The sequence below is a fragment of the Dermatophagoides farinae genome, chromosome 3 (genome assembly GCF_024713945.1).
Source record: "Dermatophagoides farinae isolate YC_2012a chromosome 3, ASM2471394v1, whole genome shotgun sequence".
Taxonomy (NCBI): Eukaryota; Metazoa; Arthropoda; class Arachnida; order Sarcoptiformes; family Pyroglyphidae; genus Dermatophagoides; species Dermatophagoides farinae.
Window position 1 is genome coordinate 6,448,280 of NC_134679.1, and position 24,756 is coordinate 6,473,035.

A 24,756-nucleotide genomic window follows, 5' to 3' on the forward strand; every position below is an offset into this window, starting at 1 on the left:
AAAAATGTGAAACAAAAATAGTTTCTGAGCCATTTCGAGTGGAAATAGTCGTTGAAAAGTTTCCGGGATTTTTTTTTTCGTTTGTGTTCGATTTTTTGCCTTCCATAAAAACAGTATTTGTTTTTTTAAAAAAATTCTTTTTTTAGGTCCATGAACTCGAATTAACTCGTATGTTTTTTTTATGTTGATTATCAAATAAAATCCAAAATGTCAAGAGGAAAAAAAATCAAATTTCCCACGCAACAACCAACCAACCAACCAACAACCCACTGATTTGAGAAAAGAAAATTTCTTTTTCTTTTTCAACCCGTTGACAACGTACGAAAATTACGGTAATTATCATTATCAACATTAAACTATGGATTCTATGAAAAATTTTGATATTTTTTTCAGCTCAAATGACATTTTACATCGACACACACACACACATTGTGTTGTCAATTTTCAACAATTTTTTTTTCATACAACCATATATGACCATGATGATGATTTGAATGAAATCAAGAACTGGTCCACCGATTCAACCATCTTTAGCGTTATGATTATAACGATACTTGGCTGGTCATTAACTTTATTTTTCAAGAATTCATTCATTCATTCACACACACACACGAACGTGTGTATAGAGAAAAAAACTCATCAAACAACTTCCATTTACACACTGGGTGTCATAATAATTTTTTTTTTGTTTTGTTTTGTTCCTTGTCTACCTCGCCATCATCAAGATTTAACTTGCCATTTTTTTTTATATGAAGAAGAAAAAAAACCGACCATCAAAACAGCATTGTAAATATCCTGTACTCCCACGACGATAGAAAAAACGGCAACATTTTTTTCGGACATTTTCACTGTGGTTCAAATTCATCAATCATCAATTCTTTTGTGATTTTTTTCGAAAAATTCGAAAAATCATCATCATCATCATCCCTATTGTTTTTATATATCCATCATCATCATCATCATGATCACATAATCATTATATTGATCATAAAAATGATCAAAATAACAACCAAACAAGAAAAACCAAATCAAATATATTTATAACCACCATTATCGAACATCTAATCATTTGTGTGTGTGTGTGTGTAACCACGAAACTTTAACAATCAGACATCGCCATCACCGGGGCCGGTCGATTGGTTACCAGTTTTTTTTCATTTCTTTTTTTAGGCTATCAAGAGGAAATAAAATTGTAATAATAGGTAATTGTATACTACGAAAATAGTCACCACCATCATCATCATCATAGTGGATTGAAACAAAACAAAAAAAAAATGATGAATTTCGAATTGTAAAAAAAAACCAAACACCATTCGTCACTATACCTACCATCATCAATGATCATGATCATTAACTATATAGCTACCTTTTTATTTTTTTCGATTGAAATAATGATTATATAACATGGTTTTTGAAACAAAAGAAAAAAAATCAATTGGATTTTTTTTTATATTTTAAAACAATCATCAATATCAATAGAACAACTTTTTTTGTGTTTGTGTCTAATACCTCACCTTGTTGTTGTATTATATGTCATCATCATCATCATCATGTCTCTAAATTCTCATCATTCGAATTTATAACTTGTATATCATTGATTGACAGTATAGTGTGGGATTACCACTCTTTTGCCATTTATCTACACGTAATCATAATGATTACAGCAACCTGAAACAACAACCATTTTATTGCTTTAAAAAGGATGAATTTTTCATTCATTCGTTTTCTTTTCTCACAATGTGTTTTTAATATTTTGACCGTTAAATTTCAATTTTTCTATGTGATGCGCCGTCAGTGTTTTCAATTCCACATGTGTGTGTGTGTGCCTATAATATATTTGAACAAAGCTTTCATAGATTTTCAACTAAGAAGAATTATTCGACTAAAAAAACAAAGAATTAATTACATACATAAATGATAAAATTTAATTGTATGACAACACCCAAAAATAATTATTGTGTACATGTTGTGTGTATATTTCCTATTTTTTTTTTTTTTTTGTTTGTTACAACCATAGAAAATTCAATGCCGCTACCCAAGAATTTTTTCTTTTGAGTTTGGTCTCGTTGTCGTCGTGTTCATCGTCTTTTTCGATTTTATTATTCAAATGCTGATCACATGCCAGCAAATAAAAAAAAAAGAACCCAGCTCCACTCCACAGTTTGTAAAAGACAGAAGGCACCCATTTCTACCCAATGACAGATTTGAATAGAATTTTTATTTTGGAACTATTTTGGTGTGGATCAAACGTTTTTTCTATTATTGTTCACTATTGAAAAAAATTGACAAAGTTATTTCGATGGCTTTGCGTGATCAATTGTTTTTTTTGTGAATATTTTTTCTCTGTGTTAAACGGGTTTTTTTCGAAATCATCAGTTTTGTTCATCTCCCTACCACCTAGTTGTCATCACATGTAGGATAAACTTTTTTACTAAAAAAAAATAATCAACGATTACCAACATGAATCGTGATAAAGAATCACCGGTAAATAATGATGATGAGGATCATCATCATCATCATGAAAATGAATCGATACCCTTATTTAAAAATAATGATGGTAATGTCAAAATCATTAAAAATGAATCAATAAATGAACCGATAAAAAATGCCAAACATCTATCTGTTCATTATCAAACTGATCAGGATAATAATAAAGATCCTATTGAACAACAGCCACAAACACCCGATCAACAAATAGATGATGGTAATGGTACACTTCGATCTAATTCAGCTCACGGTACTATACATTATGATACAAAAAATTTGAAAAGTTTTAAAAATTATACACGTGAAGCACTACCACGAATGGAATTCTATCGTAATCTAATGTCTATTGTTCGATTTCATGGTCATGGTCATAGTAATCGACCAACATTGGATGAATTACATGGAAATCAAACCAGTATTTCATTGGATAATCCAAATGAAAAAGGAATGAATGTTCCTACATCACCAATGGATAGTATTGACCCATCCAAGGTGATTAAATTTGGCTGGATTAAAGGTGTACTTGTAAGAAATATGCTAAACATTTGGGGTGTCATTCTATTTCTTCGGTTATCCTGGGTGGGTGGACAAACTGGTCTTATTTATGGCATATTGATCATCCTGTTAGCTTCACTTTGTACAACATTAACGGCTATGTCAATGTCGGCTATCTGTACGAATGGCGAGGTTAAAGGTGGTGGAACATATTACATGATCAGTAGATCATTGGGTCCTGAATTTGGTGGTGCCATCGGTATCATATTTTCATTAGCAAATGCAGTAGCTGTAGCTATGTATACGGTTGGTTTTGCTGAAACCCTAAGAGATGTTTTATGGCCTGAAAATGATTCAATTAATATGATTCGAATAATAAGCTGTATCACGGTGATCTTGTTGTTGGCTATCGTTTTCATCGGTACTGCTTGGGAAGCCAAAGTAATTAATGATGATCATGATATTTTAAAATTAACTAATTATTAATGATCTAATTTTTTTTCATCCCATTAGGCACAAGTTTTTTTGTTGATAATTTTGGTTACAGCTATGTTTGATTTTATTGCCGGATTCATTCTAGGTCCAGTCAATGATCAACAGATTGCACGTGGTTATTTTGGATGGAGTAGTATGTATTTTTTTTTATTATTTATTTACTAACTAGTTTATTATAATAACTGATTTTTTTCAGCTGAAATTCTCCATCAAAATATGATGCCTGATTATCGTGATGGTCATAATTTTTTCTCCGTTTTCGCTGTTTATTTTCCAGCTGCAACTGGAATACTTGCCGGTGCTAATATTTCCGGTGATCTTAAAGATCCATCGAAAGCAATACCGAAAGGAACATTTTTAGCCATAGCAATTACAACCATTGTTTACATTGCATTTCATGTTATTATGACTGCAACTGTTGTTCGTGATGCAAATGGCTTGTTGGAATTGATTATAAGTGACAATCAAACCGGTCAATTACTACCAAATGTATTCGAAGCGATTCAAGATTGTTCCCGAACTAATTGCCAATATGGTCTGTTAAATTTTTATCAGATTGTAGAAATGATGTCCATGTTTGGTCCGATTATATATGCCGGCATATTTGCTGCCGCCTTGTCATCCGCATTAGCCAGTCTGGTTTCAGCACCAAAAGTATTTCAAGCATTATGTAATGATCGCCTTTTTCCGTATATATCTTTCTTTGGTAAAGGATATGGTCCAAATAATGAACCAAGACCAGGCTATCTACTTGCATTTGCCATTGCCCTATGCTGTTGTTTATTGGGCGAATTGAATCTTATTGCACCGATTATTTCAAATTTTTTTCTTGCCGCCTATACATTGATCAATTTTTCCTGTTTTCATGCTAGTTTCTCTCGATCACCTGGTTTTCGACCAAGTTTTCGTTATTATAATCAATGGTTATCGTTGGCCACTGCGATTTTGATGACATTGGTCATGTTCATCACAAGTTGGTCAACGGCATTGCTTACATTTTTGATAATTTTAGTTCTCTACATGTGGATTCTTTATAGAAAACCAGGTATTTATTATAAAAAATATTTTGATCTAATCTTAACTATGTAATCCTCATTTTCATTCAATAGATGTGAATTGGGGTTCATCGACTCAAGCTCAAACTTATCGATCGGCTTTAACTTCTGTTCATCGTTTGAATGCCGTACCTGAACATGTGAAAAATTATCGCCCACAAATTCTTTTCCTATCCGGTCATCCAAAACATCGTCCTGATCACGTTGATCTTGCCCATTTAATCATAAAAAATAGTGGTCTATTAATTTGTGGAAATATTGTAACCGATCCAATATCGGCCCGAACACAAATCAAATTACAAAATGATTCAAATCAATGGCTAACAAAACAGAACATAAAAGCCTTTGTCGACATTATACAAGAAGATGATTTTCACAAAGGTGCTCGTGCCTTGATACAACTGACTGGAATTGGAAAATTACGGCCAAATATCATCATGTTGGGATTTAAAACCGATTGGAACAATTGTGAATCGAAATGTTTGCTTGATTATTTCAACACTATTCAGTATGTGTGATCCATATATGGCCATGATCTAATAATTTAATATCTTTTCTATCATCCAATTTAGCACTATTTTTGATCATCATTTATCGGTAGTAATTTTTCGTCATAATCAACAGATACAACAACAAAACGGAACTGACAATAATAAAACAAATGCTGATGATCCTATAACTGATGATATGAATAGTTCATCAACAAATGTCGATTCGGAAAATCCTAAATTGGAACCGGAAATTTTGGAACCAAAGACTGAAAGACTATTTCTGACCAAACAATCAAAAGGTGTTTGTATTGATGTTTGGTGGCTATATGATGATGGTGGCCTTACTCTTCTATTACCATATTTAATACGTTCGAATCCACAATGGAATGGCTGTAAACTTCGTGTTTTTGCTTTAGCAAACAAACAATCAGAATTGGATATCGAACAACGAAACATGGCTGCATTATTGTCGAAATTTCGTATCGATTTCTCTTCCGTTACATTAATCACCGATATATTGAAACCACCGAAAGAAGAATCGAAAGCTGAATTTCAAAATTTAATTGCAAAATATTTACAACGAGATGATGAACAACAAGAAAATGAAGGAAATTTTCCAATCACACAAGATGATTTAGAACAATTTAAAGACAAGGTAATAGGATAGTGTTATAATGAATTTGTTTTTTTTCTAATAGCACAAATTTAATCATAATACAGAGTAATCGAAATATACGTTTGCGGGAATTATTGTTGCAACATTCGAAAGATTCTCGATTGATTGTAATGTACGTAATCGAATTTGTTTGTTTTTTTTACAAAAAAAAATTCTGATGTCATTTTTTCCACATTTCAGGACATTACCGATGCCACGAAAAGATACCTGTCCACCATCATTGTATATGGCATGGTTGGATACATTGACCCGTGATATGCCACCAATAATGTTGATGCGTGGTAATCAAACCAATGTATTGACATTTTATTCATAAATAAAACAAAAACAAAAACAACGACGATATGGCCTTTCCAATATATCATATTTTTATTCAAATCTATCTTTATCACTCATTTTTAAAAATTTTTTGACATTGACGAATTTTCAATTCAAATTTTTTTTTTTACTAAACAAATGCACATTCAAGTAATGCAAATATCGATACAGTCATAAACATTAATATGAAAAATATGATACAAGGTACCCAATTAATACGATCTAATGCCAGATAATGGAATGTATTGTTTATTTTCCATCCACCAACATCATTATCAATATTTTTCGATTGATTAATCCTAGGTTGTTTGGTCATTGATTTGATTTGATTTCCATTAATCATTGTTGTTGTTATTACGGTTGCTATTGCAGTTGTTGTTGTGTAGATTGGAATTTCTTCAGTCTGTGTTGTTATAGCCATAAATGAATTTGGCTCAATATAAAGTGGTTTTTTAACTTTTTCATTGATCCATTTTTGAAAATTTAACAACTTTGAACTTATAAACAGATTTTCAGTTTCAAATGATATACCAGTTAATGTTGAACATTTTTCAATAACAAATGAAGTAATCGATAATGTAATATTAATTTTAAACGAATGGCTTTCTATTGAACATATTAATGGGCCATAAAAATGACCATTACGAATCTTACAATCATTATTTATTTGTAGACAATACATTGTTTTTGGATTAAAATCTTTGAAATATTTTTGACAATCATCATATTTATTTATAATTGTTGCATCGATTGTTATGAATTTTGTATCATTATCCATCCAGCCAATATATTTACAATCATGTAACACGTCAATAGTGTCCACCGATAATAATAATGCACGTGAAATTAATTTTTTTCTACCACTGGAACTGATAATTTTCACTATAGCTATATCATCCATTGGTCCATAATATTGTTGTTGTGTTCCATTCTCATTGTAATTCATAGGATGTAGTATGATTTCATTTATATCAAATACAGATTCTTTATCCAATGATCCATGTTCACTCCAGTTTGTGTGGCCAATGTAAATGAAATAATTTGCTTCATTCATAATGATTCTATTTATTATATTCATAATTTCAAGAAAAAAAGAAATGTTCAAATCATCATTCACTCACTCAATATATTATCACTTACTTTGTGACACAATTTGCTTCGACAAGAATTTCAATATCCTTACCGACAACAACACCTGTACAGATGATATATTTTTTATTTCTATGAATAATGGCAGCCAAAAATGGATAATCACAGTGTTTATTATAATAATTCTTATTATTATTATCATTATTACTATTTGTAATGGATGAAAATCGTTCATTATCTATTGTTGTTGTTGTTGTTGTTGCTGTTGTCTTGTGTATGTTAGCTATAGTTATTAGTGTTGATAATAAAATAAAAAATGAATTACAAAATAATTTTGTAATACACATGTTTTACAATTTTTTCTATTCCATTTTCTAATACATTAATCAATCAATTATATTTATATCCAAAATCAACAAAATTTAATTAATATTTCAATTTCGAATTTGCCGCCAATTTTTAATCACATGCATGAACACAGAGAGGAAAGTGAGCAGGGTAAACTGCAAGATTGAGTGCTAAAAACCCTCCAAATTTGCAGGTTACTATCCATGCTCACAGGCTACGCTTCTTATTATGAGGTTACGCTGCTTCGTTGCAATGTAAACTGCATACTTGCAGGTTATTTTGCAGGCTAAACTGCAAATTTGCGGGTTATTTTGCAGGCTAAACTGCAAAGTTGCGGGTTATTTTGCAGGCTAAACTGCAAAGTTGCATATTAACCTCCATCAAAGAATGGTAAATACACTTTCTAATTGGAGCTTAACCTCCAATTTTGAATTTCATTTTTAATCAGATTTATAATTTAATTGATAAATTCTAAAAAATAAATTTTTAAATCATGAAATATCAAAATATCACTTCACAAATGAATAACAAACAACCCATTATGGGAATAATCTTTGATTCATTCATTTTCAATGTAATTTTACAATTTTATGATTGTTGTTGTTTTAGTTGCCAAATATTATCGGATATTTTTTGTTTTTTTTTGAGTTTTTATTCGTAATTTTAAAGTTATGATTTATCTCGTAAAAGAATTCACCTACATCACAATTAATCTTCAAAAAAGAAAAAATAAAAGATCTATCTGGTTGAACAATCGTTTGCAAATGATCATGGTAATACACATATAACCATTTTCATAAAAATTCTGATATTTATTGCATCGATGGTGAGCAACTGTTCAATTGGTTATGAAAATGACTTACAAGAATGCAAAAAACTATTGAAACGTTGAATGCTGATAATTTTATATGATAATTAAACAAAGATTGCTCTCAAGTAACATCAAGTAATCTATCTTTGGAAACTAGCTGCGTGGCAGTAAATTACAAATGAGATGACCGAGTACAAAAATCATTTTAAAAAAATTTAATCTATTAGAGAACAATTTTTCCAACATGAAGAGTTTTCAAAACAAAATCAAAAATGAATTGACAAATCAATTCAACGAATCAATGGATCAATTCAACACTAAGAATCAATTGATGGAAAAAAAATCTTTTGCCACAGCTTTATTTGAAACTAAAAAATACAATGTTCCAACTGAACATCTTTGTATCATAAAGTCAAATTCGTGAAAAACATTCACCCTATGTTTACCAAAAAAGATCTGCCTGATATGATTTTAAACCAAAATGATGAAATTCGTCAAGTAATTGATGATCCAAAGGAATTGTTCAAAATTATATTTGTTAAAAATGATTGAAACATGCAATTGCCCTGGCTACACCGAATTGTGGTAATTGTGAATAAGCAATGGAAAAATCTTTATTGATTACAATGTCTATACTATTGCAAATTATGTCTCAGTTACCCAATGCTATTGATGCCTTTGTTTTGGAAAAAAATGATTTTAAAAATGAACAAGTGTGTGTCAAATGAGTTGGCCCAAATCATTTTAGTGCTAAATGTCTTCAATCGTCATTCTCTTGCATAAATTGTAAATGGAAGAATCCATCAAAACTAATGGGTAGCAACGAATCATAATGCATTAAGCAAATCATGTCCAACTAATTGTGTTTTAACAAATAATATGAAAAAATGAATCGTTTATGGAAATAATTTCAAGATTGCTATTTTTCAGATTAAATAATTATTTTTTATTGGTTTTTCATTGTATATTATCAATAATATAGATAGATAAATGATTAAATAATTCAATAATTTGTAACAGTCGTTTTATATAATTCCCGGTCTGGTCGGGTATCCGGGCTTCTGAAGGGGATATTTTCTGTTTACGAAGTTTATCCATACTAATTAAAAAAGAAAAAATTGTCTAAGTTCGCGCCAACAAATTTTCCAAACTATCATGTTTGTCACAACCAAGTTAATATTGTTGGCTCAGTTGCAAGCTAATCGAATGGTCATTATGGCCTCGAGACATTTTACCCTTTCACCTTTCAAAATGTAAGCTATGCTCCGCCTTGTAAAATGGTTGTTTAACTTTAACAGTGCATTTTGATGGTTATCAAAATGAACAAACATGCTTGCAAGCATTTTGCTTGACGGTTGGAAAAAATATTTTACATTTGGTCTTTGTGCAAAAATGCTCGTTTTTTTTCTCAAGCTTCGTCACTCTTCTTGTTCATTTTTGATTGCTGATTTTGGACAATTTTTGGTCAAATGATCATGAAATTTTATCGGGTTATGATGATTATTTGGTACTGACTTTGTTCCATCACAAATGTTAACCAATATTTCGGGTATGTTTCATTTTATGATATTCCACTAACTCTCCATTTCTAGTTTTACGGATTTCTCATTGACATGAGAAAAATCCACAGCTATTTGGTAAGTTTGGTTATTTTACTTGATAACGTTTTGTTTTTTAGGTTTGTTTCTGAAATTCGATTTTTCATCAAGTTAGTTATTGATTTGGCGGTTTCAGTCTTCAGTGGCATCAGATTCAAGAAAAGCTCGGTAATGTTCAACTTTAAGTTAGGAATAGGATAGGCTAGGCTAGGTTTAGGAACATGATCTGAGCTTTTTCCTATTGGATTTGATGCTAGTTGAAGTTTTGAAACCAATGAAGCAATTGACAAACATGATTAATTTTCGAAGATTCACGAAATGAAACACATAGTTGAAAGTGGTAATGGTAAGCAAATGAATGAATTGATTGAACGAAAAAACTAATATTTATTTCCATTTAGGTGAACATTTTGGAAATTGAGTCTGGAACAAAGCAAGTTGGAGAAATCAGAGATCATGGTATGTAAATTGTTCAATTGATTACCCAAACTAACAACTATTTTCTTGACTCGTTTTCTAGATTCATTTTGGAAAAGGAAAATTGAATGACCATTACGATAATTTTTATTTGCATGGTATGCGATTCTTGATTGAAATAACTAACGAATTTCTTTATTTAAGATCGACAACTAGTTTTGGATCATAAAGATTGGATTGGCGAACATATGCTCATGGTCATTGGTTAATTTATAAATGGATCAATATGGACAAGACGAAAATTGGATCGTATAATTTGGTTTTTTAATTATTGTCATCATTGCTTTATTAATTTAATATTAATTTTGAATAAAATTTTTTAATCCTAATATGGGGGTAAAATTAATGAAGTGAATGGGGGGCAAAATGAATTCAAATTTGGAGGGTAAACTGCAGGGTTAACAAAACTTCAAATTTGGAGGGTATATATGGTGAAGCGTTCATATACAATGTTACATAAGCTGCAAGTTTGCAGGGCAAACTTCAGGGTAACCAAAAATGCAAATTTGGAGTGTATATAAACTGCAAATTTGCAGTTTAAGTTACATTGTATATGAACGGCCCCTTCATTGCAGGGTAAACTGCAAATTTGCATTTTTGGTTACCCTGCAGGGTACCCTGCTTACTTTTGGCTCTGTGTACGCCTTTCATTCATTGATTTGTGATTGTGTTATGATTTGCTCGTCATCATCATAATATTAATCGTTATCGTGATGGCGATTATCATTATTGCAATGGATTTGATAGCCTAGTCTAGACTTTGTTAAACTGACAATGTTTAACTTGGCCAATAAATCAATTTTACAAAAAAAAAGAGTTTTATAATCAACCGACGACGCACAAGAATCATCTGATGTAAGAAGAAAAAAAATCTCGAAAAATGATGGCCAAATCAATGAATAATGTGAAAGAAGAAGAATATGGTGATGAAGATGTGTTTCGAATGGGACCACATGAGCTTCGTGATTATCAGGTATAATGGAATGATTTTTTTTTTGCTGGTTTTAATTTTGTTCGATTTTTTTTCGCTGTATATAGAAATATCTATTTCTTGAAGCTAAAAAAGGAAACATTATAATATGTTTACCAACAGGATCGGGTAAAACATTGATTGCATTATGTTTGATTCGTCATATGTTCAAACAAACAATCGGTCCATATCCATCGGAAGCTAAACGAACATTTTTTCTTGCACCAAATCGTGTTCTTATTACACAGCAACATAAAATAGCTGAAACATTATTACCAGGAAAAATTACATTGATTACTGGTGATCATAATCCGGATAATTTTAGCTCAAATGATTGGGAAAAATGTTTGAAAGATTATCAAATATTTTTTCTGACACCAGCAATATTATATGATTTATTGGTTAAAGGATATATCAAAATCAATAATATTAATCTTATTGTATTCGATGAAATGCATTGGGCAACGAAAAAAAAGGGCCGTGATTCTGGCCATTTTTATAATCAAATTATGAAATTATATGAAGCAAGTAATGTTGATGATGATAAAAAACCAAAAATTCTAGGCATGAGTGCCACATTAATACCACATAAACCGAAAGAAATTGAAACATTCAATAATTCGTTAAAGAAAATCGAACAGCTATATCATTCACGTGTGATGACCAAAAATTTCGAACGTCACATAAATCATTGTCAAGAGATTGTAATTGTATATAAAAATGAAAACAATTTCAACATTGAAATTGATTTTGATTTTGATGAAATATGTGAAAAATATTTGAATCATTGTTTTTATCGAAATGCTGATCAGATGGCCATCAATGGTGATTTAAATAATGACGAATCAAGTAATGGCAGCAATGATGATTCAATGATTCAAGAAAAAGATTCACTAAAACAATTTCGATTGGCATTTAGAAAGATTGAAGAATATTTATATAAAACAATGGGACCATGGTTTGCCATTGAAGTGATCAAATTATATGATCAATCACTGCAATCAATGTCGTTTGAATTTACTGAACTAATACGAAGATTAATGAATCATATTCGTGTTTTGATTATCAAACGAATTGAAAAGAAATTTGCAATTGAAAATACTGATGATCTAAAATTATTAACCGACCATCGATTAGTATCGGATCGAATTCGGACACTTTTGATTTTATTCGATCAATTTCGAACGAAAACTAAACTAACCGGAATCATATTCGTTAAGGAACGTACCACTGCAAATGTTCTGTATCGTTGGCTACTACAATTATCCAAAATCGAATGAAAATTATTCGTTTATTAAACCAGGATTTATTTGTGGTGCAATATCAAAAGATTTTATTAAATTTGATCAACCATTTCATTATAGTCAATATTTATCGTTGATGAAATCAAATTTAATTAATCTTATTGTTGCCACATCTGCCATTGAAGAAGGTTTCGATATTCCGATTTGTAATGTTGTGATTCGTTATGATGAACCACAAACATATCGTGCCTATTCACAATCAAGAGGACGTGCACGTGATAAAAATTCTGCATATTTTCTTCTGATACCACAAGATTTGCGCACACAAATGATGAAAACGTTTGCTGATTTTCATGATATGGACAATAAAACAAAGAAATTGAAGAATAATGTACAAGAATCTCTTGAAGAAGAAGAAGAAGATGATGAAATTGAATCTGATTGTTTGGATGTTTCCGACTCAATCATTAAGAATATGGGAAATTTTAAAAATGGTCCATCAACATTATATCCATTAAATTCATTGAAATTAGTAAATGAATATCTAATGAAATTACCACGGGATTTATTTAGCGATCATTTTCTGCCAATGTATCAATTCGTAAAAGATGATAATGATGATAATAATAATAATGATCAAATGAAAAAATATGCCTATGTTTTCGTATTTCCAGTAAACAGTTCATTATCGGGTCAATTGATTCCTGGTGGATATTTTTGCACACAAAGAGCTGCAAAAATTCATTGTGCATATCGTACTTGTATCCATTTGATACAACAAAATGAAATTGGTGACCGATTAAACATCATTGATCATAAATTTTTGATCAAAAAACATCATGAAGATCTCAATATTCGATTATCCGTACAAGAATTACAAACAACTGATTATAAGAAAAAATTTTCCAATTTTTCCAATCAACTATTATTACCATCATCATCATCATCAGGTGAAACTGCAGATTTTTATCATCTTTATGCATTGGAATTTGATTTATTAACTGAAATAGATGATGAGACAGATTCCATTGGTCAAAATGAACAATATTTTAAACCGAAATTTGTTGGCACACATAATTCATCGGTTGGAATATTGATTAAAAATCAACAAAAACCATTCAAAGAGTTATGTTCATATTTCTTTTTCAATTTATTTCCAATCAAATTTCGTCTGATTCCTTGTGGAAAAGTTTCTATTATTGATACAAAATTTGAACTAATCAAACATTTTCATCAATATCATGCATTCGATTTAATATTGGAAAAATTTCGTAGTGGACGTTTCGAAACCAGTGCTTTGAATACGGCCATTATGATTGTTTTGGTGAAACGAAAACCATATAGTAAACAATATATCATTGATTTTGATCAAATGGAAAAATGTCGTCAATGGATAATGATGATGAAAAATTCTCATAAAGATCATCAGTCAATATCATCGGATTATCAACGAAATATAACTGTTTATGATCCATCAACTTTGGATGGTGAATTTGAATTGTATGGTTATTTGTGTCATAAAAAAATTGAACTTTTGTTCAAGAAAACGGATGAAATTCGTTTACCAACGGATGTTATGAATCCAGGCGAATCTGACACAACATTTCAACAATATTTCAGTGATAAACATAAACGAATACTACGCCATATTGATCAATCAATGGTACATTCGAAAATTTTTCGTCGATTTTATGATAGTTTTCGATTAATCCGTTCGATTAAAATGACCACCGAAAAGAAGAAAACATTTTATAATTTTCTTCCACGAGAATTATTGTGCATCTATCCACTAAATTCAATCCTTTGTCTTCGCATAATGGCCATACCATTGATAATGTATCGATTGGAACAATTTTCATTGAGTGTTGAATTTATTCAACCACTTTGTCAATATGGAATCGATGTTGATCACTGTGATTATCATGTTAATTATCATGGACAAAAACAATTTGAATCAAATATGAAAACCTTGAAACTTGAACAATTAGCAATGATTGATCCGGATAGTATGGATAAAGATGTACCAAGACCAAAAACAATTGGCCATCAAAATCAAATCACGAATATGTTGCAACGATTTTTACCTGAAAACGAATCGTCCACAACAGATTCGAGTTCTTCTTCTTGTTCGGAAAATTCATTGAAAAAATTATTTGAAGAACTTTTCAGTAAGATTAAATCTTTTCTTAGTCATACAAAAAACAAACATAAATCCACTGATCATCATGGACGAGTGATTGCTCAATTCAATCCACATCAAGAAACGATTGATTATGGTGAAGTTTCGATATTCAAATTTGAAGGTAATATTCATGAAACAATTGCTAAAGAGGCAATATTTTTCGATACATTCGACATAATACAATGTCCAAATCCATGGCAAATTTTGTATGGACTTACGCTAGCCAAAGCTCAAGATTTATGGAATATTGAACGTTATGAAACGGTTGGTGATGCATTCATTAAGATGACCACATCATTATATTTGTATTGGCAATATCCACAATATGATGAATATCGATTAACCGCATTGAAAATGGCATTGATTAGTAATCATAATCTTTCGTTGATTGCATTGGAAAAAGGAATTCAAAAATTTATTTTTGGCTCATTAAATGAACAAATTCATGAACTTTTCTTCAAACGTATATCGTTCATGCATAAAGATGATGATGATGATTATCTTATTGAATTAAAATCAAAAGATCTGGCTGATTGTATTGAAGCATTGATTGGTGTGTTTCTTATTCATGGATCAGCATCGACAGCGTTAGCATTTCTAGAATACATTGATTTGAAAGCATTTGATCCAAGAAAAGCTAAAATTGATCTTGAAAAACGAATTCGACAAAATGAAACGGTAATTATTACGGATGTTCATGACTACAATAAGAAATCTGTGGAAGAGATTCCATTACCAGAAATTCGAGCAAAACTGTTCGATTTTAATCCAACGAAACCACAGAATTATAATGTTTTCGAAAGTTTTTATCGGGAATCTTTGTTGAATGATGTGGAAGAAATTATCGATTATAAATTCAATAATAAATACTATTTATGTAAGTAGAAAGCAAAAATAATACACGATAATCGATAAAAATTTTAATTAAATTTTTTCTTACCTCAATACTAATAAATAGTGGTAGCATTCACTCATGCAACACATGATCGATCTGAAATGCTTCATTCGATTCTGATCCCGAGCTATCAACAGCTGGAATTTTGTGGTGATGCTATTCTTGATCATTTGGTTACAATGTATCTATTTGTACGTGATGAACAATTAGGTCCACATGAAATTTCAGACATACGATCAGCATTGGTAAACAATATGTTCTATGCACATATAATGGTCAAATTTCAGCTTTATAAATACATTCGTCATTCATCGGTGGCTATCACTGATTCGATTGCTAAATTTGTCAATAAATTTCGACAAAATTCTGTTGGAACATTATTGGAATTGATTAGTGGTGGACAAAATGAATTTCATTCGCAAGATATTGATGAAATAGATGTTCCAAAAGTACTGTCCGATGTATTCGAAGCATTAGTGGCTGCAATCTATTTGGATTGTGAATTTAAATTGGATATTGTTTGGCAGGTTGTTTATCGAATGATTATCCGTGAAACTCGTATGTATCTGATTATCATTAATATGAACTAAATGAATTCATATGATCATTTATTTATAGATCACTTTTTGAAAAATCGACCAAAAATGCCATTGAGTCGTTTATATAATGAATATCCTATCCATTCATTCAGTGATGTAACAACCATTGTACAATCAACAAAAATGCAATTGTTAAATCAATCAGAAATGATGGTAACATTGACTGTTGAACCATACGGAACATTTGATGGTCGTGGCTGTAATCGTCGACAATGTCGTACATCGGCTGCAAAAAAATTCTTTACACATCTTCGAAAAATCAACTTAAAACAAACAACAACTAGTGATGAGAACATGTGATGAATGAATGGTGATTTTTCTTGGTTTTAATATTTTTTTTTTATTCAAATTCTATTTCTCTGATTTTATAATCCATAATTTCTTTCAAGTTTTATTAATAACATTCGATACTCTTGGGTACGACAATTTATTCTAAATAATCAATTTTATTTGACAAAAATCAAGAGATTTTTCTTGAATAAGATCGATTATTCCGGATAAATGTCAAAAGAATGGCGCGAATTAACCGAGAATTTTTTTTTTCACAGAATGCTAAATGAAAATTTTTACAATAAAAATGTTTCCAGAATTTTTTAAATTTTTTTTACCGGAAAAGTTTTCGAAAATCTTTTATTCTCATATATTGATTGAGCATGTGATTGTTCCATTCAAGTGAATGAATGAATGAATGAATATTGAATTTGTCAAATTTTAATAAATTTCTCATCAATTTAAAAATTTGTCAATCATGAAATTAGTAAGGTATGTTATCTGATTTATCATTAGATTTGTTGTTTTTTGATTTTTAATTTTTTTTTCGTGAAAAGATTTTTGATGAAATTGTCACATGAAACGGTGACTGTTGAATTGAAAAATGGTTCTGTGGTAAGTTTTTTCAATTGTTTGTTTTTTTCTTTCGTAATTGAATTTTTTTTTGTCATCAATTTTAATGAAAAGGCACATGGAACAATCGCAGGAGTTGATGTGGCCATGAATACACATCTTAAAACGGTCAAATTGGTGAATAAAAATGGCGCTCAACAAACACTGGATTCATTGACCGTACGTGGTAATAATATACGTTATTTTATATTACCGGATTCATTACCATTGGAAACATTATTGGTTGATGATACACCTAAAGCTAAGGCAAAGAAACGTGATATGGGTAGAGGTGGTGCCGGTGCAAGTCGTGGTGGTCGAGGTCGTGGTAGTCGTGGTCGTGGCCGAGGTGGTATTGGTCGTGGTAGTGCACCACCACGGAAACGATAACATAGATAAGATGAATTATTATTTGAACCAAATCCATCATCATCATCATAATCAATATGATCATCATCATTTATTATCATTAATGAAATTTGTAATTTTCTCACATTTATAAGGATAATAATATAAAGTTTTTTTTTCTGGATCAAAATAAACAAATTTTTTTTTTGCAATGCTTAATCTATTATATCATTCGTGAAATAGTTTTGATTTCGTTCTCTCTCTCTCTATGGTGAAATAAATAAATCTAATTTTATAATCTAAATAATTGATTAGTGATAAATATTTAGTGTTTGTTTTTGTTTTATAATAAACCGTGGTGATGGTGATTTTTAGAATGGTACAAATGAACCATTCGAATGTAATGCTTCCGAAATATGTGTACCGGTCATTTCATCCAATACATCGAGTGTTGAATTAAATACGCTACCGGTTAGCATATTAAGATCAGAGAATGATATCTCTTCAAATTCTTTACCAACTTCAGCATATGATCGTACAAAATCGACGATAAGCAAGAAATTCTGTCCCAATGCTGCCAATATCTAATGATGATGATGATGATAATAATAATTAATCAACAAAAAGCAAGTAGTGATATTTTTTTCTCATATGATACTTACGCTAGCATATGTTGTATAAGTAATTTCGAATACATCCAAACAATAGAATCCAATAGTCGGACCAGATGTTCGTTGAATAAACATTCGAAGTTGAATCTGTAATTCTACGGGATATTTTTCAAATGTTACACGAATTAATCGGCCATATGGTTCATGTGCCTAAAATTAAAGCGATTTTAAATCAAAGTTTTGACAACAATATAAACAACAACAATACCCGATTGGACATGATTGCAGCCGATACAGATATTCGTGTAATAATATAACCGGCCAATAATGCAACGCCAAACATATAAAGCCGTACAATGACAAGATTGGCTGTGAAAAATGCCTGAAATGAACTGAAACAAATAACAGCCACCAAGAAGAAATATGTAGACATCAAATGTGATGACCAGAATTTATTATATTCAGAAACTTTCAAACATAATGAATTATGTTCAACCAGAATATGATGTAATAATGCAACACGTTCATTGGCTTTCAAACGTTTATTAATGATAATCTCGATATCTTCATTCACCTATTTGGAAAATTCAAATGTTGAATCAATTAATCAATCAATGGATTGAGAAACAAAAAATTCATACCTTTTCATAACGTATACGGAAATAATAACATAAAGAATTGAAAAAAACGACACAAATATATGTATGGGTACAGATCAAAATTGCCCAACCAATCTGTACCATTGTCCAGAATAGTAACATTATATTATACCAATTATTCGATTGTGGATCATGATAATTATTCCAACGATGTCGTAGCATGCCCAATGTTTGCAATGAAATTACCATGAATATTACCAAAGCGAAACCGAAATAGAAACGCCACATTGATATTGAATATTCAAACCAGGAATGTAGCATTGGTTCACTTAGACCAAATGATTTTGGTGTCGATTCACCACGTAGAACACGGAAAGGTTCTAGCCATGATAATGGTTGTTTACGTAATGGATTCGGACGAAAGTTTCGTAATATGGCCACCATATAAACTGACCATATGGTCAATACCATAACCAATTGACGATATGGCCGTATACGTTCACCTTCACCAAGCCAGCCACGAAGTTCAATATCTTCAATAAATGCCAACATAATATTTCGAGCACAATATAGATAGGCAAAGAATAGTAAAACATTGTCATAAAGAATTTGTTCGGATCCAATTTTGCCACGTACAGTACCCTGTCAACAATGAAAACAATGAATCAATGAAATATAAAATAAAACAAAGATGATCAATCAATCAATCAATCAATACATACATCGAACCAATCTTTAATGGCATGTGAAACAACGGATGAATAATTGAAATATATTGACATCATCCGTACACGATTTGAATCCAACATTGTGGACATTTCTTTATTTATATTAAAATTTCCAGATGCGGCCATCGCTTTTTTCGGATCACTATCGGCCATCAAATCATTAACACCGGCATTTGTATTCATTCGTTGTGAATTTTTTTTCATCATATAGTTTGAAACATCAGAATTAATCATCATAGAATCAGTATTGAATCCGGTCGGTGTCTTTTTTGTTTGTTTTATTTTATGATACGTTGTATTGTAATTTTTCAAATCATCATCATCATCATCATCATTAAATTGTTTCGTTTTCATATGATGATCATCAATGATTGGATTAATTTTCGTTGTTATCATTGATTTTTGTGCATTATTATTATTATTATTATCATTTAAAATTGACGATGTTGTTGTTGTTGTTGTTGTTTTAGTGATGATATTGTTCATATTATTTGTAATGATCATATGTAATAATTCATCATTCAATCTTACTTTATCCGATGATGTTTCATCACTTGAATTGGATTTAATTGATGATGTTGGTGATTCGATACGATTCAATGTACTATTACGTATTGAACGTCCCAAAACATCCACTTTATTATTGGCCGATAGAACCATTTTGTTTTGTTTTTTGTTTTCTGGTTTCAAATTTGATCTTTCACAAACAAAAAAGAAAAAGTGAATGAATGTTGATGAAATTTAATCAGTCAAAAAAAAAAAAATATTCAAATGATTGAAAAGTAATCATTTTCTGTTTTTGTTTTTTTTTTTTTTTTGGTGCATTTAAAAGTGTTTCATGCATCAAGATATTCATGAATGAATGATGATGACTTACCCTGGGCAAAAGAAATTTTTTTTTTTTTTTTTTTTTTTGGTTCGTCTACCTAGCACACTGAGAATTGTGTGGATGATGATGATGATGATGATGACATGGACACGGCCAACTATGGCTAGTTTTTTTCTCGGTTATAAAATTGAAATATATTTTATTTTCAGCTACATTTGCTACAAACAAACACACATAAACACACACACACACACAACTACACTTACATTTTGATTGATCGATGATGGTACAGGATGATTGAATGAATATTCTTTCTTTTTTGGATCAAAAATTGCCAATGTTTTTTTCTAAAGAAGAAGAAGATGATGATGATGATGATGATGATGAATATAATTTGCCAAAAACACAAATTTATTTGTGTGGAGGGCCAAATAAAAAAAAAAACAAGAAATGGAAAAAATATTCTTGATTCTTTCGTTTTTTTTTTAATTTTTAAATCGTTATGAATAACAACTACGATGACGACGACGACGATGGCAACTGAATTGGAGAATCAGAAGAAAAATAGAATAGAGTCAGACACGATATATTTGTATAACCATCATTATTATAATAATCGAATGATAAATAGCAGTTGATTGTTCGTTTGCATGATTTTGAATAATGCACACACACAATGATCGATTTTTGTTGTTGTTGTTGTTGATTTTTGGATGAATTTTCTACTTTTAATTCTTCTATGGAACCGCCATACAAGAATCTAATTCTTTTTCATTTTCTTATTCTCTGGATCCTATGATCACTGTCGATAATCAATATTGTGTAAACTAGCTAGTTTCATTTAAATTGTGGAATGTCTGAATATTATCAAAAATTCCAAAAAAAAACTAACATGGCTGCTTTTATTTTTTGTTTCAAATGGATCGTTTTCTTTCCATTCGTCGCTTGCCAACCAAAAAAAAACTTGTCGTTTGAATTTTCATTTCAAGTTGAAGAAGTTTTTAAGAAAAAAGAAAAATTTACAAAAAAAAATAATTCATTCATTCATAAACACACAGTCGCTATGGTTATCATCATTTTAATTTTATGAAAAATAATTTTGGCACATATCAAAAAATTTCATTCGAAAAAATAATTCAACTTTTAATCGATTTTGTTGTCGTTGTTGTTGATCATCAGCTATTTTTATTTGTACATATATGTAACCATGGTTTCTTATTTTCATCATCGTCATCATCAAAAAAAAATTTCAAACAAACAAACAGAAACAAAAAAAAATTTTTAAATTCAAAAACAAAAATTTTTTAGCGCCAATAAATTTTTGTATATATACTGCAGTGGTTTTATTAAAACAATCGATTGTATGCCGAACACAATCGATTGTTCTCATCAGCTCGATTTATGATTTTGTATTGATTGTATAACACACACACACACACCTGAATTTTTTTTTTTTTATTCTCTAAAAATATTCTGCACAGAATTTTTTTTTGTTTGCTCATTTTTATAGCCAATTTAATTTCTATAATCAAATTTCATCGATTAATTAATTTTCAATTAATTATGGCTCATACAATTGTTTTGTTTCAACCGGGAAAAGTGGAAACACGTACATATTGGGATTTTGAATCATTGAATGATGCACTTGAATGTAAGTTTATAATGATTGATGATTTATCTTCATAAATTACAACAATTTTGTCGACTTTGTTTCATAAATCATTTTTAGATATTTGTCATCTTTATGAATTACATCTAAAAGAAGATAATCCTGGAATGACATCGATCACTTATGATATTTCACAATTATTCGATTATCTTGATTCATTGACCGATCTCAGTTGTTTGGTGTATGTGTGGTATTGTTTAGAATTTGAATGTTTTAAATTTTCTCTAATTATTTCATTCATAGATTTCAACGTGCAGCCAATCTATATGCACCATTTCCACGTGATTGGATTAAAGAGAAAATATTTATATTTCTAAAACGTGAAGCAAGTAAAAATTCAAATTCTACAAATAATAATAATAATAGAATGCAATCATCATAATAATTTTTATATATTGTGTGAAAAAAAAGTACAATTGTAAAATATCGTCTGAACATTAATAATCATCACCACTTCAAATTAGAAAATGATGATGATTTAAACTGATCGATTGATGACTGTATTTAACCACCACCACCACCTACACAAACATAATAATTGAATTTAAAAAAAAATCCAAATTGATAATCCAATCTAATTTATTATCAATTCGATATGGTGATCCACTTGAAAACGGTGGTTTGGATTTTTGTTTTTTTTCTATTCTTTGTCTACTCATTATAATCACATTATCATTTTTTTCACTGATTTTTTTTCTCTCTAAATTTTGTAAATGTGAAAAATTAAAATTCATTTTACAACAAAAAAAAAAAAAATAATGCTGTTATTGATTTTAATTTTGTTTTCAACATCAGGTTATGGTTATGGTCATGATCATGATCGTTATTCATTTGATTGGAATGCATTACCAAAAGTGAATGATTTGCTGGAAAAATTTACCAACGAAACCAATACACCATGTTTAATTGCTGGCATACGTGTTGGCCATTTGAATGGATGGGTTGAATGGACAGGTTCGTATGGTATTGGTGCCGATATTGAAAATAATGTCCAATGTTCATCACAAACAATGCTTAAAGTTGCATCGGTCAGTAAAGCCATTGGTTCGGCATTAATAGCACGAATGGTTGAACAAGGAAAACTTTCATGGGATTCGAATATCGATCACTATATTGCGGAAAGTTTATTTCCAGCAAAAAAATATTCGAATAAATTTGTTAATATTACTTTAAGACAATTGATCAGTCATCAAGCTGGTATAAGAAATTCAAAAGAACAAGATTTTATGCATAATTGGGAATTTCGTATGCATAATTCAACACAATTATTGAATTGGTTTGCCAATGATAAGTTGTTATTCGAACCGGGACATGGTTATCATTATTCCAATAATGGTTGGTCATTGATTGGTGCCATTGTTGAATCGGTGGAAAATCGTGCATATCATCTGGTATTGGAAGATTTTATGCGCCAAACAATTGGCATGCCCACAGCAACATGTGAATCACGTGAACATCTTATTATGAATCATGGACAACAATATCGAATCGTTAATGGAAAGATTGTGCCACCAGAAATTGTTGATATTCTTCGTCCATATCCATATTGGCCTGCCGGTGGTGTGGTAGCACGTGTCGAAGATTTACTCATTTATGGCCAACAAATGTTGGCATCATATTATCATCAATCGAATGGACGAGCAACAATTTTAAAAAAATCAACCGTCGAAGAAATGTGGACCTATCATAATCCAAATGTACCGATTATGGAAGAAAGTATTAAAATCTTCAATGAAACAATTGATAATGTTAAATTTCGTTATGTAATGGGATGGGAAAGACGAGAATTTCCTGATAAAACATCGAAACATCATTCATCATTATTGGATAAATTGATCTATTTATCACATACCGGTGGAATTGGTTCTGCAAATGCAAAATTGGCCATATTTCCATCATATAATTTTACATTTGCATTGATCACTAATCGTGGTTCATTGAATAAACAAATGGATCAATTGGCCGTTGAAACATTTGATTTATTGTTTTCTCATCATAACAAACAAACAGAATGATTGAAATAAAATCTAATCGAGAAATCGGTTTTGTAACCTAGTTGCAAGAATTCAAATGAATGAATTTGGTCAACTATATTCTTTATATATATAGAATGTGTATATAGAATTGATGGGCATTATCTACTTTTTTTCGTTGGCGTCCAGAATTTCGTTCCAGTTACCAATACCGTTATATAGAGAATATAGAGAACACAGGAAACATAAATAGATGAGGAGGAGATGAATTCTTGTTGTTGTTGTCGTTGTTGTTGTTGTTGTCATTCGTTTAATCATTTGTCCTTGCTGTGAAAAAAGTGCATTTTTTTCTAGGGGGGAAAGTACTATTTTAATTTTTTTTTCTTATTCATTCTAAATTCAAATTTCAATCACCAAAAGTCTTTCAAAATACTTGATTCGGTGATTGATATTCGGTTGTTGAACGATGATTCTTGATCAATAAAATCATGATGGATGACGATGCTCAAAAACAGAAAAATAATGATGATAATTATGGCCAACCCATCATGTCATCATTAGTGGATCAATGTCAAACGATAAATGTTGAAAATCTTCAAACAATCGCAAATTCTCCTCGTCGTGCAATTCAACAACAGCCCTTGTTTTTTACACGTTCCACGTGTAGCCATACAATATTGAATAGTCCAAGTTCTACATGTAGACTTCATGTTGTCAGTTTAAATCAACGACAATCATTGAATGATGAAATGATTTCATCACAAAATCAAAATAACAATCAACCACCACTACCACCACCACCACAGCAACAACAAACTCATCATACAGAATTATCATCAACATCATTATTATCATCACCGAAATCACCATGTCAAATTAGTTTTGGC

General features: G+C 30.4%; 7 protein-coding genes across 10 annotated transcripts; 5 read left to right on the forward strand and 2 right to left on the reverse strand.

Moving 5' to 3' along the window:
• Positions 1-33: 33 nt before the first annotated feature.
• Positions 34-6,210, forward strand: LOC124495241 (solute carrier family 12 member 2). The gene is made up of 9 exons (XM_075729436.1): positions 34-332; positions 394-1,930; positions 2,018-3,423; positions 3,496-3,610; positions 3,674-4,522; positions 4,587-5,040; positions 5,105-5,678; positions 5,744-5,811; positions 5,880-6,210. Exons 3-9 carry the CDS (start codon positions 2,461-2,463, stop codon positions 6,013-6,015), a joined length of 3,159 nt encoding a protein of 1,052 aa, XP_075585551.1. The 5' UTR covers positions 34-332; positions 394-1,930; positions 2,018-2,460; the 3' UTR covers positions 6,016-6,210.
• Positions 6,055-7,479, reverse strand: LOC124494841 (uncharacterized). The gene is made up of 2 exons (XM_075729437.1): positions 7,158-7,479; positions 6,055-7,078 (listed from the first exon to the last, which is right to left on the reverse strand). Exons 1-2 carry the CDS (start codon positions 7,451-7,453, stop codon positions 6,148-6,150), a joined length of 1,227 nt encoding a protein of 408 aa, XP_075585552.1. The 5' UTR covers positions 7,454-7,479; the 3' UTR covers positions 6,055-6,147.
• A 108-nt stretch (positions 7,480-7,587) lies between these two features.
• Positions 7,588-16,828, forward strand: LOC124494391 (endoribonuclease dcr-1). The gene is given in 7 exon segments (XM_075729422.1): positions 7,588-10,209; positions 10,265-10,322; positions 10,384-11,313; positions 11,379-12,587; positions 12,589-15,613; positions 15,695-16,189; positions 16,250-16,828. Coding segments are annotated over 5 exon segments (5,103 nt in total). The 5' UTR covers positions 7,588-10,209; positions 10,265-10,322; positions 10,384-11,220; the 3' UTR covers positions 16,531-16,828.
• Positions 16,829-16,880: 52 nt separating this feature from the next.
• On the forward strand, positions 16,881-17,672 carry SmD1 (small ribonucleoprotein particle protein SmD1). The gene is made up of 3 exons (XM_047057554.2): positions 16,881-16,992; positions 17,058-17,115; positions 17,188-17,672. Exons 1-3 carry the CDS (start codon positions 16,979-16,981, stop codon positions 17,500-17,502), a joined length of 387 nt encoding a protein of 128 aa, XP_046913510.2. The 5' UTR covers positions 16,881-16,978; the 3' UTR covers positions 17,503-17,672.
• LOC124494392 (uncharacterized) lies at positions 17,554-21,590 on the reverse strand. Of its 4 annotated transcripts, none has more exons than XM_047057552.2 (7): positions 20,494-21,590; positions 20,276-20,390; positions 19,393-20,095; positions 18,713-19,312; positions 18,340-18,645; positions 18,123-18,281; positions 17,554-18,044 (listed from the first exon to the last, which is right to left on the reverse strand). In XM_047057552.2, exons 3-7 carry the CDS (start codon positions 20,056-20,058, stop codon positions 17,832-17,834), a joined length of 1,944 nt encoding a protein of 647 aa, XP_046913508.2. In that variant the 5' UTR covers positions 20,059-20,095; positions 20,276-20,390; positions 20,494-21,590; the 3' UTR covers positions 17,554-17,831. The 4 variants fall into 4 exon arrangements, with proteins under 4 accessions (XP_046913508.2, XP_075585539.1, XP_046913509.1 ...); XM_075729424.1 differs by having other exon boundaries at positions 20,276-20,401; XM_047057553.2 differs by having other exon boundaries at positions 19,393-19,662; positions 19,930-20,095; positions 20,276-21,590.
• Positions 21,591-21,659: 69 nt separating this feature from the next.
• On the forward strand, positions 21,660-22,652 carry e(r) (enhancer of rudimentary). Its single transcript, XM_047058694.2, has 3 exons — positions 21,660-21,878; positions 21,957-22,077; positions 22,140-22,652. The coding sequence occupies exons 1-3, from the start codon at positions 21,791-21,793 to the stop codon at positions 22,276-22,278; spliced, it is 348 nt and encodes a 115-aa protein (XP_046914650.1). The 5' UTR covers positions 21,660-21,790; the 3' UTR covers positions 22,279-22,652.
• On the forward strand, positions 22,643-23,967 carry LOC124495299 (serine beta-lactamase-like protein LACTB, mitochondrial). Its single transcript, XM_047058653.2, has one exon. The coding sequence runs from the start codon at positions 22,655-22,657 to the stop codon at positions 23,909-23,911; it is 1,257 nt and encodes a 418-aa protein (XP_046914609.2). The 5' UTR covers positions 22,643-22,654; the 3' UTR covers positions 23,912-23,967.
• The last annotated feature ends 789 nt before the right edge of the window (positions 23,968-24,756 follow it).